A 21,654-nucleotide genomic window follows, 5' to 3' on the forward strand; every position below is an offset into this window, starting at 1 on the left:
CTCAGCAGTACAGAAGATAGATTAAACACATCTTGCCCCGGCGGGAGGCTTATGCTACCAGATCGCCGAGGGCTGCCCCTCCGCCTGCCCATCACCGAGGGCACCTACATTAGCAGCAGGCAACATACAGGCCGCAATCTTTTGTTGAAAGAGTTTATTTCTGGTCCCACATTTTCACTAAAAGAGCAGTTTCCTCAATCTCTGGGTCACATGAGGACGCGACACCTCCTCACACATCTCCGGCCAAACCTTTGAGGCTTCCATGGAGTCAGGTAAGAGTCACACCACCCTCACTGCCTCTACTTCGGGGCGCTACGCCTCTCTGGTTGGACCCCAGTGCTCCACCTCGCTGCCTCTCCCGCGTATAGGTCTGTAGTTCCGCTGGTGCCACTCGCACAGTGTGTGGGGTCCTGGCTAGCTCTTCCCAGCCCATCTCGTTTGCTCATTCAGACGATCAGACTTGGTTATGCAATGCAGTTTGCCCTGTGTCCCCCCTGGTTCAGCGGCTTCCTGTTTACCTCAGTGGCAAACGAAGATGTCCCTGTCCTACGTGCGGAGATTGCGGTCCTGCTAGCGAAGGACACAATAGAGCCGGTCCCTCCAGCCAAGAAGAAGTCAGGGTTTTACAGCCCGTACTTCATCGTACCCAAGAAAGGTAGTGGGTTACGGCCGATCTTGGATCTTTGTGTCTTGAACTGGGCTCTTCACAAGCACCCATTCTAGATGCTAACGCAGAAACTCATCCTCACGTGCGTTTGCCCCTAAGATTGGTTTGCAGCGATCGACCCGAAGGACGCGTACTTCTATGTTTCGTTTTTGCCTCAACACAGATTATTCCTTTGGTTTGCTTTCGAGGGTGAGGCATACCAGTACAAGGTCCTCCCCTTTGGGCTGTCCCTGTTTCCCCACATCTTCACGAAGGGAAGTGGGCATTCAAATTCTCAAATGTACACCCTGCTGGATCCCATCTCAGCTCCTCAGCACAAACCTAAGTGGGTGAGTTGCCAGCAAGCTTATATACCCGTATGTCCAGGGGAGTGGCTTGCGATGCAAATCTCACTTGACAATGTTTGTTGGCCCGTTTTCTTTCTACCCGAAGGTGATTGGAGTCCCAAGTGAGACCCCAATACCTCAGTATTGACGCAATGCCTCCGTTACCCTCCTTCAGGGAACGAGGTTTACAAAAGTTTCATTCATTTTGTTATGCGCTTCTGTCTTTTTTATTCATTTTTTAAAAAAAATAGTACTCAAATTATACTTAAGTATACTTAAATATATTTAAGTAAAACATGTTTATTTCAGTCAATGCAACATTTATAATTTTAGTTTGAAGTTTAGTTTAGTTTAAATTTAAACATTTTAGTTAACAATAATAACACTGGTTTACCAAATAACAAATAGTCCCACTCAAACTCATGTTATTGGTTGAGCCAATGTAGCTGTTTTGGCTTTGGACAGTAGAAAGCATTTTAACATAAAAAAATGAAACTTCACCCAGTTGGTAATTTGCACTTCCAAATGTATCCGTTAGAGGGCGTCAAAATAGAATAACAAAAAAATTGGGCTATTCATGTTGCCATCCTGACAACCAGGTCTGCTGTCATTCATAAATCATGCTGTGCTTTTTTTTACGTATTTACATGTGTTAATTTTTTTAAATGTAACTTTACTTTATGTAAGATCTTAATCATAAAAAATAAAAATCTAAGCAGAAAAAAGAAACAGCAGTGTTAAAAACAATACATTTAAAAACACATAATTGGGTAAAATGTGTCCTCAGTAGTAACACCCATCGAACTTGTCCAGTTAAAATTCCAGTTCAATTTAAAGAAAATCTCAGAGAACAAACAATATTAGATCTGCTAATAATTCTATATTAGTAGTAATAGTATTTTCAAGTCTTTTACACCCCATTGTCACTTACTGTCACCTTTGCATTGCCGCTGGCGCACAGGCCCACTATGGGGGCAGCTTGCAGAGTGAGGAGGTGAGTGTGGAAGGAAGTAGTGAGTCTACACTCACTGGGCCTGTGACAAATGACACTCTATTTCCTGCTGAGGGAGCTCACTGCACTGTATCAGCACCTGTACTGTTTGTGGACATCTCACTTTTGGGGCCCGCACATCATAATGCATGAACAATACATTTCCATTGTGTACTGAATGTGTTTTAAAGCCTTCATAATATGCTTGATGAATGATTCTCTTAGGAATAAGCATAATAGGAAGCCTTGTGTTTCATGATGGAAGTATTAGTGCCATGCTTTAGTGAACAAAATCTGCATTTAAATTAATTCCAATGTGTATGCATGCATTTATTGGATATTATGAATCATTATAATGCGTTTATGAAGGCTTTGTGACAGGCTGTCGTAAAATTTGCTCCGCTGTAAGTGAGTGAGTTCCTATGAAAGGAATATGGAATGGTTATTTGTGACACTCTGTGTGTGTTTTTTGCTGTTGTTGGACTGGAGGTAAAGGGTTACACAATCACTGTGGTTTTGTGAACACAGCTCACAGTCTCCCAGAGAGGACCTGCCTTGCCCAGTGTTGGTTGATCTGTGTTTGTATTTCATTAGTTTGGTGGATGTTGTTTTGGACCTGAACTAAAGAATGTTGCTATAAAATATTAGATTTCATTTTCATTCTAATAGGGAACGTAGTGTCTCTTTTTTATATCTGATATTTCTTAGCTTTTTTTTAGATAGATAGATAGATAGATAGATAGATTGCATTTTTGCACATTAAATTAGCTCTGTGACAGTTATGAATGATGATTGAAATCTAACATGTTTTTCTCTTTCTGTTCTTCAGGCCGAACTGACGTTTTGTGCAGGTGATGTGATCACAGTGTTTGGAGAGATCGATGAGGATGGCTTTTATTATGTGAGTAGATTATTCACACCACCTGTGTTTTTGGTGCAAACACTATACTATTCCGCAAATGCTTTTTCCTCAGTGGCCAGCATTTTTAAAAACCTGCTATTGACTTTGAACACAGGAGAGCTGCCACACTGGGATTTAGCCATAGGTGCGTGATATCCTCTGTTTTCCATTCAGGGGGAGCTCAATGGACACAAGGGTTTGGTCCCCTCCAATTTTCTTGAAGAAGTGCCTGATGACGTGGAGGTTTACCTCACAAACACCCCGAGCCGTCACCCCCAGGACCACCCGCCCCGGACAAAGAACAAAAGGGTACATCCTGTTACACACTAGCCCTCTGTCATCCATTTATTTTAATCTTCTTCCTGCTCCGCTGTTTTTTTTCCTCTTCTCCGTCTGTGTTTGTGTTGTGTGACAGCCGGTTGCTTTTTTGATGGATCATTGAAGGAAAACAGAAAAGAAAAATGAAGACAGCTTACTAAACACAGAGACATACCGTTAAATACAAGACTGAGGAACCTTTATTTTTATGTCAGATGCTCTGCGGAAGCATTTGAGGAGAAATGTGAACTGTTAATGAAATTGCATATCCATACAGCAGTGTTTGAAAAAAGAATTCACGCAAAGAGACGTGCCAGATTATTAGTTGTTTATTGTTATTATTTATGGGAAAAGAAGCACTAAAAGACTCTTTATTATTTTTTACTTAATTCACAAGTGAAGCATTGTAATTGATGCTTTATGAATGTAACTGTGTTTAAACGTGAAATCAATTTATAATAGAGGAGATAGTTTTGATGTACAGAGAACTGAAACCATGTAGAACTGTAGAACTGCATGCTTTTACTTTCAGAATGCTTCAACGCCACCATGAAACTTTTTTAGGTGCTTTAACGGATTGAGACCAGTTAAAAAAAAAAAGAACGAACCTTAAATCCTTTTGTATATGTTTCCAAAATAATTGTTTTTGTATATTGCTGATATATAAGACTATCAACTTACAGAGACACAAAACAAATGTTGCAAGTAGAGAGAGGTATCAAGAATGATTTTATCTGTAGATGTAGATATTGTACAATGGACTGTAAAAAAAAAAAAGAAAATATAATTGCTGATGGATGTTCTGCTCAATCATCAGGACCCATCAAGGTTTTTCTGTACTGAAAGTTTGGTGATTTTATTTTTTCATATTCATTGTGAAGACAATTGAGATGCATTACATCATGGCATTGTTTTTTTTTTTCCTCACTTGCTTGGCAAAACAGAAGAAGAGTGTTCATTTCACTCCGTAACGGCTCAGTATCTGTCACGTAAGTGAGCAACAGAGGATACAACGAATAACGCTGTCTTCGTCTAATGCATACGACACGGGTCCTTATTACTGTTGCACCTGGTATGCGTAAAACATGCACATACGGCACATTAACGCCAAGCATTTACAAAAAAAGTTGTTCACTGGCTCTAATTGCTCAAATGTAAGAAAAATCGAACACAGAGTTTACGTATATTTACAATTATTTCATTTTAATTTGTAATATTTTATTTTATAACTCTTTATAATTACTTTTTGTAATTTCAATATTTTATATTATTTAAATATATATTTGAAATATTATTTAAAATCTATATTTATAAAAAACAAATAATAATTAAAAGATGTATATTTATAATATTTGTTTCACACTAATATAATGGGTTACGTTGACATTCTTTGTATGCACACAAATTAGCATTCAAACACATGCATGCACAGACAAGGCACATCAAAACACACCTATAATTCTTATGACCTGGAATTCTCATCTCATATACAGTATTTGTGCATCAGTTTCACAGTACTACAAGTAGCGCTGCTCAGAGAGCTGTGATTGGTCCACTGCTGTCAGTGCATTAGACAGGCACAGCTGGTATCTTCAGTTGTTTCTCTGGGTGTTGTCCATTATAATGTTCGTCTTTCATTGACTCCTACTGTAAGTCTTAAAAAGCTATAAGGCCATTGTTGCACGGTCAGAATTGGACCCCTGACCCCCTTACCCCCACCCCTTCTCTTTTCTAATGTGTGCAGTTTAGTAGATTCCTAGTGTAAGCCCTGGGACAAACCCTCTCCTCTCCTGTGGACGTGCACCCTATCATACTGCACTGAGCACGAATTCACACTATTTCAATTTTTATTTCAAAACGAATACTGAAACATTGGCAAGGTCAGCCAGGTCATACAGGTGTGTGTGTGTGTGTGGGGTGCACTATTTCCATTGACTCTAGGAATGAACTCAAACAAGCATAAGTATCCTCACCCTTATCCGTCTAAAGCGTAGATTGTAGTTCTGTTCTCATATATATATTTGATTGAATTGATTTTTATTTTAAGTTTATGCGTTCTTGCAGCCACTTTTGTAAATGAAGCTTTTTTAAAGCAGGTTTGATTTGGCTCCAACACCCTTGGTGAAGTTACCATGCTGAAAGGTGATAGATTACTTCAAAAGACTGGTAAATTAAATACTTATCTTCTCTTTTCATTGCTGTCACTGTTAGCGTAAATACTCATTTTAAGGATGTGTTGTGCAACTATACAACTAAAATTAAGGGCAAAGTATGGCATGTAAAAGTGTTTTTGCTGTTAAGGAGTTCATAATTAGTTCATTACTGTCATGTCACTGTGTAAAAACAGTCAATTTCTTATGATTATTTTGTTGCACTTGCAGTCTGAACAGGTTTATTAATGAGAGTTCAGCTAGAATTTGACGTTTTTAATTTGTGCAGTTTTACTAAAACGATTCCCACAGGTGACTTTTTAGAGTGACGCCCCCTATTGGCTGGATGTATTATTTTATGATGCAAAATGTACTATACATTCATAATTGACTGTATGGTGGCCCTTCTGGGACAGAAAGGACTGTGAGAGGAGATGGGAGTGTCTGTTGTACAGTAATGACGTTGAGATGCTTTAAAAGGCAAAGAAACACTTTCTTTTCTTTTTAAACATCCAGCCCCTGAACTGTCCCTTGCGGGTCTTCCGTTAGGTTCCCGTGGAAAAAGCGGGCCCTCCCAGAAGAAGTGCCACCCCCACAGTGCGCCCACACATCCCGGGGTCCGGCCCCGCAGCACAGGGGCCCGGCAGTTCCTTCCGGCGCCCCCGAGCTGACTCTAAGAAAAAAGGACTGCTCTCCAAAGGAAAGAATCTATTGAAAAGGCTTGGTGCTGTCAAATAGTTTCACACACAGTAAACCCTCCTCACGGCAGCCGGGTTAAGGAAAAAAGTGGAATTATAAGAGAAGGTGGGGAAAATAAAAGAACTCTTCTCCCATCTTCTGTTTCTGTAATCACATGAATTGGGCATGGAAAAGAGAAAGGGAAATGGTGGAAACTAGGGCTTTCATGACCACTACTTCAGCTTTATCCCAATTGAAGCTGTTACTCCAAACACTATAAGTCTTGTTTGCCCACTTTTAATTCTTAAAAGCACAGAAATGCTCACTAATGTGAGTTGATGTCTTGTCTTAAAATATAATGAAATATAATCTATGTGTATTAAATTAGGATCATATTTGATTGATTTTAAGGGATAATCAATTATTGTTAATTATGTGATAACATTATTATTTAACAGCAGCAACATCTACAATATTAAACATAAAAAAAGAATTACATTCATTCAATATAACAAATATCCAATAATAATTATTATTATAACTATTTTTGGCACATTTTAGATCTAGAACTTCTTTTCTAAGAGAAAGATAACCTAGCACAAATTTTTAAGAGTTAGCACAAATATGAAATGTGGGTTTTGCAGTGACTAAACACTGCTTATATGTCTACAAAAACCATGAGGGGGGAAAAAACGCTCTGCCACTTTTGACTGGATTGTTTTAGCACTAAAAGGTCATGAAACTCCTAGTGGAGCCCCGTCATATTTGCCTTATTCAATGCACAATGGTTTGTGTTGTGTCCAGTCAGTTGGGTGAGATTCGTCTGTCTGTGTCGTGTGCAGTCACGTAGATGTTTTCCTCCTCATGAAAAAGCAGTGTATTTCAAATCTGTGTGACCAAGTGTTGTGTTGGTGTGTCAAAAGCAGGGAGGGAGGACTCTAACCTTGTTCAAACCACTTTGGAAAGAACAAATGTCTGTTTAAATGGTTCGTAAATCCATTCGCATGTAAATTGTGCAAATGAATGCAGCAATTTACTTCAGAATGTGTTTATACGCGATTTACACATGAAGTTCTGTATGTTTTCGCAAACAAGGCCCTTAATTTCCACTTATTTAGCACTACTTATTCATAATTTTACATAAATCAGTTTGGTTTTTGGCTCACTGATGCCTCTCCCAGCATTCAAACCATTTGAATAAAATGATGCACCTATTCTGTACTTGATAAGGATGAAGGAAATGAGCAATTGTGAATGTATGGCCAAGGAAAATCTTTCTGGAAACATTTCCAATACGTGATCCAGTCTGTACTATACCTGTTCCCCATTCATTGTTCATCTTTTTTTTTTTTTTTTGTCATTTCACCCCTACATTTTGCCCTGAACAAACATGCTAAAGTAGGTTTGCAAGGATTGACCGAGACTGCCAAAAGAAAAAAAGAAAAACAGGAATGTATGAGAAACATTCTGTATATCTTGTACAATTTACAGCCAAACTCCAGGCATTTGAATTCATCAGAATAACTGTATTTTTTTTTTTTTTGCCGAGTCATTTAATCATAAGATATGTTACAGAACATCGCTTCTACATGTTTGAGTGACTGCTGCTCTTTTTGTACTTTTGTCCATTTGTACATTCTTTTTAAATGTTTATACTTGCTTTTCAGACTGCCTTTTTTGTACATTAAACTTTATAATCTGACAGTGCAAGCTATCCTCATGGTGTCTTCAAACCATAATGTTTTAAAGTCTGCAATTGTGTGCTAGCTTTATGAAAAAGAATTATAAGCCTATATTGATGGTTATCAAATATTGTGTGAGTGTGCATGTGCAGTTTTATATCAAAATAAATTTGATATTTTATACACACTGTAGTACGTGTTTATTTTATTTGATTTTATTAACTCAATATTCAATGTTCTACAGTTTTACAGGTGAGTGAATGCGTAATGGTGATGGTTGATTACAATATAATCATGTACTTCCAATAGATGGCGCCCAAAGTCAAGAATTGCCAGTGATTTACATCCTTTAAAGGTGTGTACAAATTCACAAAGGGTCAAAGGCCGTTCTCTTTCTCTCTCATACACACTCCAAGATAAAACAATAAATGTATATAGGCTACCTGCACACACTTTTTTGTCCCTTCATGCGTATTTTACCAGAGTAGCTTACCACATGTTCATGTATTTGTTTTAAGCTCTGCACCCCCACCTTTTTTTTTTTTATAATATAAACAGAAAAAAACAGGTATGAGATCATCAAATAGCATAAAAGCTTCACATAGAGACTTTTTTTCTTTACTATTATTCAACCCAAGTAGTAACTCAATATAATTTTTATTATCTATCTGAAATAACAAAAAGTTTGGTTTTCCTTTAGCCCATTTTTGTTTATGTATATGGTATTTCCCCATAATCAAACAAAGATAAACAATAAAGGCCACGTTTGGTGTAATCTTTCTCTATTCAAATACAAATATTTACATCTTTTTCACAAAAGTAAGTTTTCATCCCTAACCATTTACAAAGAAAACATTACAAATCAACCCAAAACATTTAGCTAATAATGCAATTAAAAAATAAGTGGACAACATGTTCTTTCTCAGCCCCACCTTATAGTCTTTTTTTTTTTTTTATCTAAAAATTACGTCACTAGTCAATGTTTCCCACGTCCAGAGGAAAAGTTCTAGAGTTTGTTCAAAATTTCTAACTGCTCTAAAAATAATTATTTTGTAATAACTTTTCTCAGAGTCATTATTCAGTTGTTAATCCAGATCGTTGAAGAAGACGTTGTCACGGGCTAGATGTTACTATTCTCAACGCTTCTCAAGATGGACCAATGACTGTTGCTTGTGATTACTATCTAAGGTTATAGAGATTGACGGAACGTAATTCCTTTCTGATGTCAGGTTTCTTGTAATGAACAAATTTACACTAACTCTAATGTATGTCTGTGCTATGACAAGCATGTCCTGATTTTTAAATGGGAATCAATGTAGGAGCCTGCATGCGCCCCCTGCAGGAAAACAACTTCGTCTCCCATAGGAAACAGTTATGTAGTAGCATTTACCGCCCAATGGGCTCAACCCACTGAAGAGCGCGCGAGCTCAGCGCTTGTTCTTCATCTTCATCAAAGCTCGAGCGCAGCGCGCGATAGGCTACTAACGGACTCTTAAACGATGGATTACAAACTCTGAATTTAGTTACCAATTACAAGTGATCTTTATTACTGGTCATTTTGAACGTCATATTCTGACGCACTCATAACTTTTTTTTTTTCTTAGCAAAATATCCTAAAACATATCTTTACTCTGATAAAAGCGCAATGATTTGTTCTTTTACCATTAACGGCACAGTATAGATTTGAAGACTGTAACTTTCTTTTGTTGCTGAAAACTCTCTTTAAACCATGGACTTAATATACTGTAAAGTCCTACTGACTCTCCTGAGCGTATTTCAGGTAAGATTATTTTTATGGACAGAAGAAACATTTGTTTTTAATATAGCTTGATGTCATTTTTAATGTTTGTTTTGTTTGTTTTAAGTTCTTTCAGGTTCGTAGTGACACTGTATCACCGTCAAAACATCCAGGTAAAATAAATTCAAATTATTATATTTTTTCTTCAGAACTCGTAGGGAGGGAAAACGTAAATTTGGTACATTTAGATCAAATTCGTTATTTTGGTTAACTTTAGGCCTGCACTAATAAACAGTAAGAAATGAATCTTAATGTGGATTAATGTGTTTTTCCTCTCAGTTGTGTTGAATTTAAAAGGTTCATTTAATTCAGTGAACCTTTAGGCTGTAGCCTAGTCAAAAAAACAACGTTATTTACATAAAAATGATAGTTTAACTGACGATTTACAGACACATTGTTGAAATGTCTTCTTTTTTTAATGTCCCCCTTGCTTGTCCTAAAACACTGAATACGTCACCGTAATCGCAGCGAAACGAAGCATCGACATTTAAATCTGTTTAACGTTAAAGTTTCTTTCTACAAATAGAGACCAAAATACTCCTTCCTCCATCCACAATAGCACTTTCTGATCGAAATCTGCTCGAAAACCTATCTAGTTTTGTAAAAATACGTTGTATTTATGAGGTAAATTGATAGGTAAACAAAACTATACATATTCTCTCTCTCTCTCTCTCTCTCTCTCTCTCTCTCTCTCTCTATACTTACTTTCTAAAAGTATTAATATATATATTAATTAAGAGTTAAGACAACTTTCTAAAATAAATAATTAAGATAAAACTTATCATTTATCATCTTACAAGTTACTGGAATTTTGATAAATTTGTTTCATGATAGAAATATTTAGATTATTAACCACTAAAATTGCTGTCTTTGCATACAGATAGAAATGTCAAGATTTCATTCTCAAAAGGCAAGTCCTAAGAGGTATTTCCTTACAGTCCAGGTTAAGCACTCTTCTGGATGTTTGTTACCATGCACACCGAATTTTCCAAATTGAAGCCTAAATAAAAAAAATAAAAAAATAAAAATAAAAAAATTTGACCAGCAGGGATGAGTCTGACCTGGACTGAACCAGTGATAAACAGTAAGAGTTGTCTGAAGATAAGTTCCAAAACTCTGTCAACCTTAATAAAAATAAACAGAAAACAATCATTTAAATTATGATGCTGGATTGAGACTACAAACTCTCACTATAATGTTTTTTTTTTCCTTTCACTTGTGTACAGTATTTTCATTGATGTACATGCTTGGATTGTGTGTATGTTGTGCTCAGGCCTGCAGGTGCTGGCCACGGCTTCACACTACTGGCCCCTGGATTCAGTGGAAGGGATCCGCGGTCTATCGGACCAGATTGGGAACAGAACAGGTCATGTTAATGGGACTAACATAAGTATGTAAACATATGTCACACCTGCCTTTCTTTCTTTCTTTCTTTCTTTCTTTCTGTCTTTCTGTCTGTCTGTCTGTCTGTCTTTCTTTCTTTCTTTCTTTCTTTCTTTCTTTCTTTCTGTCTTTCTTTCTGTCACCACAGCTGTTTAACATTCTTCTACGGTCACGTCTTAGTTTCAGAAATCTCTGTGGCTTTGCAGCTGTCTTCAGCTCTTAAAACGAACTGATTTGCTTATTTGAGTCGAAAAGTTGAGGACTTGCATGATTACCTCAGTTGTGATGAAGACAACTGACTGTGACATTTAAGGGTGTCAAAGATACACAGTTTCACTCAGTGATTTACTAGAGTTTTAGAGGACCAAACTCACTAATATACTGTACATCTTGGTAAAAAACCTGTTGAAAATAAGGAATTTGTGCATGTAAGACAAACATCCACACATTATTCCATAGCTGGAGTATATTTCCAGTAAGTACAGTATGGCATTTGTTCTGTGCCGGCTAATTCTGAACAAATGGAGGGCTGAGAGGAATTCGCTAGGCCTCTCAGACTTGTGTCGGCGCAATGTGTTGTCCCATGTGCGGACCTGAACGATATGTTAAAATCTCATTGAATCATCTAGTCCACCATGTCTGCCTGAGTGTCTCACAATGTCCCTTTTTTCCCCGTCTCATGTCTCTATACTCATTTGTACATGTGTATGTTGCTGAATCACCTGTCTCACTTTCTTTGTTATTTCCACATTCTCTCCATCACAGCTGTCAGAATCCACAACCACACTGTCCTGACTACCCATAATTCTTCCTCTGTGTATACCAATGACTCTGCCTACACTAACATTTCCGCCACTGTAGGTGAGGCTCTCACACGTTCACTCACTTACTAGTACACAGCTAGGGTCTCAAAGAAGAGCATTAGGGGCTATACATTCATGTAGACCTTGTATATCAGCGGGACATCATTAGGAGAAAATAAACAAAAAAACTCTGATATATGACCATTTACATTAGAGTAATTGAAGCATGAATTGTTTAGTGCTGTTCAATCTGGCGTTCTTCACCGAAATCAAACCTTTCAAGCTTTACGAGTGATTTTATTGGATCCAGTGCGTTTGTGAAACTGCGTTTGAAAACCTTGCCCCATTTTGGAAATCTACTGTTTGTGCTGGGATTTGTTATGTCAGTTCATTTAAAACAAATGTCCCAGCCAAAAAACAATTATACAACGATTTGAATCTGATTGGTCGAGCAGCGTTGAAAGAGTGCTGCTATTTAGTATAACAGTCCTGCGATGTTTGATTGCACAACATTGTAACTGTTTTCATGGTGTCGGTAAGATTTTTGTAATGGGCTGCATTTATTTGATCAAAAATACAGTAAAACATTATGATTTTAAAAAACTGTTTGAGCTGATGAGCTGATTTGGTTCTTAAGAAACATGTATTATTATTATCAATGTTAAAAACAATTGTTCTGCTTAATATTTCATATTCAAGATTACTTGATAAACGGAAAGTTCAGCATTTGTAACATCTAGCATTTGTTGCATCTCTTTACTGTCACTTTTAATCAATTTAATGTCTTTGCTGAATAAAAGATTTCTTTCCAGTCAAATTTGTGATATAGTCGGGTTTTCAAGTGACACTTCTAAGCAACTTGTATTTATGATCATTCTGATAGGATATGAAAGCAGCATTAATATCAGCACAGATTGCTTGTGTGACATTGTAATTCAGATTCCCCCTTTTTTACTGTAAATCTCAAAATCTAGTTCACGAAGGCATGCCGATTCCCTGGATCTCACTGCATAGATGGATGTTCACTCCTCTGTCTCTGTAGTCTGTACCTCTTTATCTCTCTGCTGTTGTTCACTCGCTCCACACTTCAGTCTGTCTCCTCTCTGTCTTCTGCCATTCACTGTGTCTTCACTGAGCACTCTTTTCCATCATCATCATCTCTTCTCTCAACTCATCCATTCATGAGGTGCGATGGTGCTATGGCTCCCACTGTGATCCACAGATCCTGGCCTTTTAGGTATAACAAAGGAGGATTTATTACCAAAATCACTGCCCTCGCAAAAGGAACAACTTACCATTGACAAAAATCAAACTGTCATGAATCATCTGCAGTTCAGTTGCTTAGATGGGGGATTTTGAATTCCCTAGATCCTCATAATTCAGGAGATCTGCTCTTGTTGTTGTAGAGGATGGAGCAAAATGCTCATAGATTTACTATATGGGTAAAAGGTTAGGATTTCCCCATAAAGACTTTGTTGTCTTTCAGATCAATGATTATTCACCCAAAAGATTTAGCATGAGGTGATTATAAACTGAAATGTTATATTGCAAGTGTTATAATCTTGTTGGTTGGTCTTTCGTTGTGTAGACATTGTAGAAGGAATGGTGAATAAGGGCATCTATCTGAATGGTGATAATGGAGCCACTTTCCTTCACTTTGGCAACTATAAAGACTCCTGCATAAGTGATCCTGCTCTGTGTGGACCTGCCGGTGAGTTTTTATCATCTTCGTGCACTCTTTTCTGATGTTATAGAAGTGCATCTTTATATGGTCATACTGTAGATGTATGACAGTTGAGTAATGTGTTGCTCAGGTTTAACATGACGTAATAAAGGCTAATGGTTCAAAATTAAGTTTTGAATCAAGAGCAAATATATCAGCTTACATCAAACATTTTGTGCGTGAAAGCTGATATCATCTGTTATTCATCTGCTCACATCAGTGCACATTCTTTTGCTCGCAAAAAGGAGAATATGTTGCATTTATATTTATTTTCCAGGGCTTGACCAAAGTAAGACTTGCTGTAATGTTGTTTGTAATGAAGCAGCCTGGATCTAATAAAGAAGCTTTTGTTTTGTTAAGTTAGATCAGTATGTATCGGAAAAAGAGCTTGGTGGTTGGCGAGAGCCAGAGGATTATGAAAATGATATTAAAAGCTTAATTTATTGATATTTCATATTTCATTTTTATTATTTATTTTAAACTTACATTCAAATTATAATAAAAAATAATATAATACATTTGAAAATGAAATTTTTAACAAATACAGTAAATGCAAATATTTGAGCTTCTAGTCTCAGCTTACTGTACTGTTAAATCCTGTATACTCTGTATTTGTTAAAATACCTTGTGTTCAACATTAAAGCTTTACTTAACTGTTACTCCTGGACAGGGATAACGTTCTCCTTCTTCTGGAAAAACAAAGAGATTGAGTCTCGTTTTGCGATTGCTTCCGGAGGTAAAATCATCTCGAGTGGTTTCTCTGTCTACTCCAACCCTCACGGCGGATACGTGGAGTTTTACACGAGAGGAGATTTCAAGACATGGAAAGCACAAATCGAACTCCCAGGTAGTTATTATTTGAGTGTGTGGGGGGGGATTTTAGTTTAGGATATGGAAAGGGTTTAAATGTTTGGGGAACCAAATTATTTGAACTTATCTCTAAAGCCAAAAAAAGATTTCCCATGATCTTGATATTTTGCGCACATGGACAGTTTGAAATACATTCTGGTTTGGAATTACACTTGCAGTCTGACCATAAATATTTTGAATATGTAGTTGTGTTCATAATTATATTGATTACATTCGGATGTCGAAACAGTCGATCGGCTTCAGAATAAACTTTCTCTTTTGGACTTGACAGAGTGATTTAAATGTTGATCTTACTGTTGAAAAAAAAAAAAATGAAAGTATAAGTGAAAAGTAGCTGCCTGAGAAAATATTATTTATTAATTATCTCTCTTTCATCTAAGATTTTTCAGTCATTTGGGGATTTGTGTCACTTCCATCTTCAGTATCCATGTTTCTGCTTCTCAAATCTTCAGAATATCTGGTCTTGTTTGGATTGAAGTGGTTTCTAAGTTTAGTGATTATATGCACCCATCCAGAAGTTTGGGGTCAGTAAGATTTGTAAAAAAACGTAATAAAGTGACAGCAAAGACCTTTAAAATGAAACCAACATTTTGAATAAATTATGTTCTTTTGAATTTTCTAATATCAAATCACCAAAATCAGCATATTAGAATGACACTGATGCTGAAAATTCAGATTTGACATCACAGAAATAAATGACATTTTAAAATATATTCAAATAGAAAGCATTTATTTTAAAGTGTAATAATATATATTTTTTAAATATTCAGCACAAGAGACTTACTTACACGAGCATTTATATTTGCCCAGTCGATGTTACTAAATATAACCCATAAATATGCAAATAAGAATGTTAGAAATACAGTCAGAACATGAACAGGATACCCCAGGATTATGTCCGTAAGACTAAAACATGTATTACCAAAGCATGAACCAATCCCAAAAGAGAGAGAGAGAGAGAGAGAGAGAGAGAGATGATGAGACAGTCTCCATTTGCCATTTTATCCCTGGACAGATGAAATGAGCCATTGACAGTTCAACTCAGAGTTTCTGTATACCATTTCTTATCGGCTTCATTATAAGGTGATGATATCCATTCCACATGCTGTCTCCAGCCCTCCGTTTCTGTTCATTTTAAACTTGTGTTTTATGGACCCAGACAGCGCTAGTAGATCTGGAAATAATATTACTATTATCTCTATTTCCAAACAATCAATTGTTTTATTTATTTATTTATTTATTAGTTTGTTTGTTTGTATGTTTTTTAATTTAATTTGCCGGCTTTCTTTCTCTCCTATCGTTTCTGTGCTTTATCTAGGGCCCTACTGGACACATGTGCTCTTCACATGGACCCAAACGGAGGGGTTAAAGGTCTACATTAACGGCACATTTAGCACCGGAGACCCCACAGGAAATGTTTCCCATAACTATGGTGATCCCTATGCCGATCTGGTCATTGGCACAGTAAACACCGGGAGTTACAACCACTATGCCACAGGTGCCTTCGATGAGTTTGTGATCTGGGAGAGGGCCCTGTCCCCTCAGGATATCTGGATGTACTACAAAGCAGCCATTGGTGAGTTATTATAGAGCTCATTGTGACTCAAATCTGCTGTCATCATCATTTCATTTATCTATTAGTTTATTTTCTCTGTGGCAGCCTTCACTTGTCCCAACCATGTGCTTCTCTGCAGTTGTCAGCCATTGCCATTGTTGTCAGGGTTTCCCAAATTAGCTTTCCAACTTGTCTCCAGCTTGTCCCAACTTGTCTCTTAGCAGATGCTAGCTCTTCATGCTTTTCAATAAAGCTAGAATCTTCTTGGTTAATTCTGTCTGTCTCGAATTATTCATTTGAAGTAAAATACCAATTAAGCCACTTTAATTGAAACCATGCTAAAAATCATTGGTAATGATAAAAAATGTTTCATGAGCACAAAATTAGAATGTTTTCTGAAGGATCATGTGACACTGAAGACTGGAGTAACGGTTGCTGAAAAACGTTTGAACTGTATATATAGCTCCTTTCCAAATCTCTACAACACTTTACAATCACCCAGATTAATACAGAGAAAAAGTGTACGTTAAAATGTCATTGGTGGAGATCAAGAATGTCGGATTTCAGAGCGTTCTGTTTGACTGTTTGGAAACAGAAACATCTGTGATGCTGCTGCTTTGCTTTTCTGCCATATCTCTGAAGTTATTACCCTACGTGCAGGTTTATTATAAAGAGGAAGAACCATTTGAAGACAATTTCCTTTAGAGAAACCGGTCCACATTCCAGCAGTCCTCAAACTAACCACAATGAAACGCACTGTCGAAATACCATTATATGTTTGTTGTGTCCTCGAAGACTGGCTTTGGTTATAACTGCGCATATCTTTACCTTATATGTATGTAGCGGCAGGACGAGTTTTATATCAGGGGTTTTGTTTTCTTTTAAAATGCTAGTGTTTGGAACCTCGTTTGGGCAGCTGGTTGAAGTTTCTTGCAGGCAAGAAGTCTTCACTATGGCAAAGACAAATTAAAGCTCCAATAAGACTGCAAATGGTTTCCGTCTTCATCAGTAACAGAGACCAGACCAATGAGGTCTCTAAAGGGTTAGTTCACTTCAAAATGAAAATTCTGTCATCATTTACTCACCCTCAAGTTGTTTCAAACCTGTATGAATTTCTTTCTTCTGCTGAACACAAAAGAAGATATTTGAGGAATGTCGGTAACCGGACAGTTGATGGACCCCATTGCTTCCTACTATGAATGGGGTCCATCAACTGTCTGGTTACCGACATTCTTCAAAATATCTTCCTTTGTGTTCAGCAGAAGAAAGAAATTCATACAGGTTTGAAACAACTTGAGGGCGAGTAAATGATGACAGAATTTTCATTTTGAAGTGAACCATTCCTTTAACACCTGAAGAAAGCTATCAGTTAGTATTAGTTACAGAATCTGCTAGCAAGAGCTAACGGCCATTTAGACCAGATAACTCAAAAACTTCTGAGTGATACCTTTTAATTACCTTATGAAGACGATTTCATTTTCTTCCATGACTAATACAATTAAAGGAAGTCATATTAGGTACAATACTGGACAAGTCATCTTTAATATCTGGCCTGGAGAGTGATGATTTTTTTTTTTTTTAACTTAATCATTGTCTTCATTTACAATAAATATATGTAAACATTCTTTAAAACCAGATACATTTACTGAAGAATTTAAATTGGCCAATAGTTTTTTCCTCCTCTTTTAAGCATGAAGTGTTTGTTGGGCAGTAGAACATGGCGCTAGTGCCACGGTCATTGGTTCGATTCTCAGGAAATGCATGAATGTATGCTTTGATATCTGTCAGGAGTTAGTAAGCAGCCATGAAGCACAATAGACAGGAGTAGCAAACTTCATCCATCTTGTTTGCTCTTTTCACTTACGTTCCTACGTCAGAACACAACAGTTCAACTATTCAGACTTAAATCCAATGTAAGTCACTTTGAATAAAATGTAAAATTATGTTTAAATTCAATATCCCATCTATAATACCCTACCGTTAAGAAAAAAATAATAATGATATTTTATCTTTTATAATCTCAAGTAAATTATTTAACCTTTTATGGTTGCAAATTCACTATTTAAAATCATAAAATGTATTCTGTACTGGTATTTTGACAAGTATGGATCCATAGCTCATTTAAACGGAGATGATAGTGATTATTTAGGTCGACTTCTGGCGTATATCCTCTCAGCATGCTGATTGTTAGCTACTATTAGGGATAAAGACCTTTTGTTAATGATAAAAAAACATGTTGTTGTTGAAGAAGAGAAAACCTACTGTTGTTTTGCACACGTCCAGCTATAATAGGCTCTAACGAGGGGCATAGTACAGAGTCATTAGAGAGCTGCTTTGCCAGGGGCCCTATAAACCAGCCTCACTGCAACCGACATGTGCATTCAGGAATAGGCTTTCCAGCAGGTGTGAAGGATTTGTTCCATGAGATGAAGTGTTTAACTTGTTTAGAGCTCTTTAGAACATGGCTTCTGTGTTTTGATAATTATTATTATAGCATCTTATTCTGGATTATTTTTGTTTAAAATATCCTATTTAATTATTCCTCCCTATAGTTATTTATTTATTAAGTTTTTAATTAAAATAAATTCAAATGTTATATTTTATTCAATACATTTGAGAAATATAAATACTTTTTATTTTTTACATTTCGTTTATTTATTTGTCTTATCACTTTTCTTTTCACTTTCATTTGTTTATTTTTTGCTACCGCAGGTGAGAATGTGATGTCCACCTTTCCAACTGAAGCTTCCATCAATCTCGTTGCTGCGACAGATAATCAATTACAGGTAAATTCTTCTGATCTGAGGTCAGCCGTTGCACTTTGTGAATCAGTTTCTATGTGTCTAGACTGGAGTCTCCCAAACCAGAGGAGAGTAGAAAGATAACAGCTGAAATACAACTTCATCACATACTACTCTACATTCCAGGGTTATCTAATAGATTTCACTGGGCATTAGACTAATGTACATAAATAAAAACACATCTGTAATGTGGTTAGGCACTAACCTGCCTTGCTTCTCTCTCAGCGAAAGTAAAAAAATAAGTGCTTGTGGTGATTTCGCCAGTATCTCATTACGAAATATGTTTGTCTTTGGTAGTCTGATTAATAGAGTTCACTGAAAAGACCACAAATACATAATGGGATTTCTCACTCATCATCCTTAATCAAAACCACCCCAGCCTGGCTAGATAAACTTGGCAGTTGATTTTTTTGGGAGTTTAAGATTCAGATTATATAAAAATGTTTTAAAAAATCATGACCAGTAAAGGTTAAGTATGTTATTTATTTATGCGCTACTTCTGTCAGCTAATTCCAATAAAAATCATTCTTTTCAAACAGGTTTCCCGAACCAGTGTTATTTTAGTATCATTGACATACTATTATAGATTTTGTTCATATTTTGAATTCGATTTTATTTTATATTTTCTGTTTTCATTTAAAGAGTTAGTTCACCCAAAAATGAAAATTCTGTCATCAATTACTCTCCCTCATGTCGTTCCAAACACATTAAGATCTTTTTGATGAAATCTGAGAGATTTCTGTCCCTCCATTGACGGCTACGCTACCACTTTGACTCTACAAAAAGTTCATAAAGAGATTGTAAAACTAATCCGTATGAATTGAGTGGTTTAGTCCAAATTTTCTGGAGACTTGATCGCTTTATATGATGAACAGATTAAATGTAGGCTTTTATTCACATATAAACATTGATCAGTGAACAGAAGCTCAACCGAACCTGCTTGATGCACAAGTGCAAACCTTATTGGTTCTTGCGGAAGCTATGGGAAAGTATTTAATTTATTGAAATAATTACACACCTTTAAGGTCTGCCGAGTAAATGTGAGCACATGGAGAACAGCAGTCACTGTTTACAGTACACTTAGACTGTTGACTTAATTTGGAAGATAGTAAATTAAATGGGCATTCAAGACACTGGCATATTTTCTAAAGGCTCTCAGCGGTGTTTGACATCTCCTTTTACATGCCCTCAATCTGTCTGCTCGGACTTCTTCCCGACGCAGTAATTAAATGAAGGAGTGAACGTACACAGAAAATCACACGCACACAACACGGCCTCCCAGACAACACCTCACACACCCTTGGATGATTAGGTGTTACGAAGCCGACGCAGACGTCGCTCTGGGATCGGCCATGTGCACACAGACGCACACGTCCTTGGCAGACTTACAAGAGCCCAGCATGAAATGAGGTGGAGGCCGAAGCTGTAAACACAAACAAATCCAGCTCTTTTGGAACTATTGTTTCCCCCCAGACTCTGAGGAAATGGAAAGAAATCAGAGATTGAACACTAACGCAAATGACAACACTGACTGTTATTGAGTAGGGAGATCAAGTAGAAGAGAAGGAGAAAAATGGGGCAGAAAGGAGATCCAAGATTTTCCGTAATGGCCACATGTAGGCTATGGAGGAAAAATAAGACTTTAAACAACTGGTCTGGAGGTTCTTTCTTTAGACTCCATTGGAAAGTTCCAGTAAAAGTGGCATTTAATTAACATTGACATTCACAAATCCCATTAGAAAAAGATTTAATAAAATAATTTCAATGGCAAGCGCCAGCTATTCCGGTGCTTGTTGTTGAAATTATTAGATTAAATTATGGGAAACCAAACCACCGTTACATGTGATTGTGGGGGATTTTATGGAGTTCTTTTGACACATCCACCTTGTATTTGTGTGTTACAGAGAATCACAGAGATGCCCCAACCTGCCTCCACAAACCTGACAGAGGAAGTTCAGAGACTTCAGGAACCCATGCAGTTACAAGCGCTGGACCTCCTTCAGTCCCTGTCGTTTAACCTTCCAAACAAGACTATACCTCAAGAAACAGCCAACAACCTTACACAGGTAAAGACAGGAATAAAGAGAACGTTTTAGGATTTACAAAAACATAAAGAAAAGTTGAGGTAAAATAAATAAGACATTTTTCAAGACTATTTTTAGGACACTAATCAAATTAATAGATTTGTGACATTAATTGTGTGATTATTTGTACAGAAGGTCAGATGTTCTTGTTCATTGAAGCACAAGATGCTCTTTGGACCTTCTTCAAATCTAATTTACTCCATTTCACTCAAATGATCATGCTGATACTATAATTCGTCATGAAAATATTGTATTAACTTTTTAAAAAAATACACTACATTTCAGAAGTTTGGGGTCAGCAAGATTTTTTTAAAGAAATTAATACTTTTGTTTAGCAAAGACTAATTGAATTGATCAAAAGTGGCAGTTAAGGCATTTATAATATTCAAATAAATCATTTTCTTGTAAAATTTCTATTCATCAATGAATCCTGAACAAAAATATTAAGCAGCACAACTGTTTTCAACATTAATAAAAATGAGAAATGTTTCTTGAGCAGCAAATCAGTATATTAGAATGATTTCTGAATGATCATGTGACACTGAAGACTGGAGTATTGATGCTGAAAATTGGCTTTGCCATCACATGAATAAATTAAATTTAAAATATATTAAATGTATTTCATAAAATATATTAAAATAGAAACAGTTATTTTAAACACTATATTATTTCACTTATTTTTACTGTATGTTTGATCAAATTAATGCATCATTGGTGAGTATAAGACACCTCTTTCAAAAGCTTTTAAAAATCCTACCGACCCCAAACTTTTCATTGGTTGGGTACATAGGCATAATTTGCGGGTGGGACGGGTCCTCACCGCTTTTTGCCAGGGCCGATATTGATCCCACCACTTTTTAAAACATCTCGCGGCACTATACAGAGAAAGCAGTTGACTAGCAGATAATGAATTTCTTTAGTTTG

General features: G+C 36.6%; 2 protein-coding genes across 6 annotated transcripts in view; both read left to right on the forward strand.

The window, feature by feature from the left end:
- Window positions 1-7,892, forward strand: part of rimbp2b (RIMS binding protein 2b) — a 151,323-nt gene extending 143,431 nt beyond the window's left edge. For all 3 annotated transcript variants that reach the window (XM_079896708.1, XM_079896709.1, XM_079896710.1), the window contains 4 exons: window positions 1,955-1,987; window positions 2,814-2,885; window positions 3,060-3,194; window positions 5,903-7,892. In XM_079896708.1, the coding sequence (XP_079752834.1) occupies window positions 1,955-1,987; window positions 2,814-2,885; window positions 3,060-3,194; window positions 5,903-6,091 (429 nt within the window). In that variant the 3' untranslated portion in view covers window positions 6,092-7,892. The remainder of the gene's footprint in view (window positions 1-1,954; window positions 1,988-2,813; window positions 2,886-3,059; window positions 3,195-5,902) is intronic.
- Window positions 7,893-9,129: 1,237 nt separating this feature from the next.
- adgrd1 (adhesion G protein-coupled receptor D1) overlaps window positions 9,130-21,654 on the forward strand; it is a 44,772-nt gene continuing 32,247 nt past the window's right edge. Inside the window, exons 1-9 of one of the 3 annotated variants that reach the window (XM_079896956.1) lie at window positions 9,130-9,493; window positions 9,579-9,624; window positions 10,785-10,901; window positions 11,660-11,755; window positions 13,286-13,408; window positions 14,091-14,267; window positions 15,609-15,866; window positions 18,558-18,631; window positions 20,551-20,712. In XM_079896956.1, the coding sequence (XP_079753082.1) occupies window positions 9,443-9,493; window positions 9,579-9,624; window positions 10,785-10,901; window positions 11,660-11,755; window positions 13,286-13,408; window positions 14,091-14,267; window positions 15,609-15,866; window positions 18,558-18,631; window positions 20,551-20,712 (1,104 nt within the window). In that variant the 5' untranslated portion in view covers window positions 9,130-9,442. The remainder of the gene's footprint in view (window positions 9,494-9,578; window positions 9,625-10,784; window positions 10,902-11,659; window positions 11,756-13,285; window positions 13,409-14,090; window positions 14,268-15,608; window positions 15,867-18,557; window positions 18,632-20,550; window positions 20,713-21,654) is intronic. The other 2 variants (XM_079896957.1, XM_079896958.1) reach the window with 2 other exon arrangements.

Source organism: Squalius cephalus (assembly GCF_949319135.1).
Source record: "Squalius cephalus genome assembly, chromosome: 16".
In the NCBI taxonomy this organism is placed as follows: domain Eukaryota; kingdom Metazoa; phylum Chordata; class Actinopteri; order Cypriniformes; family Leuciscidae; genus Squalius; species Squalius cephalus.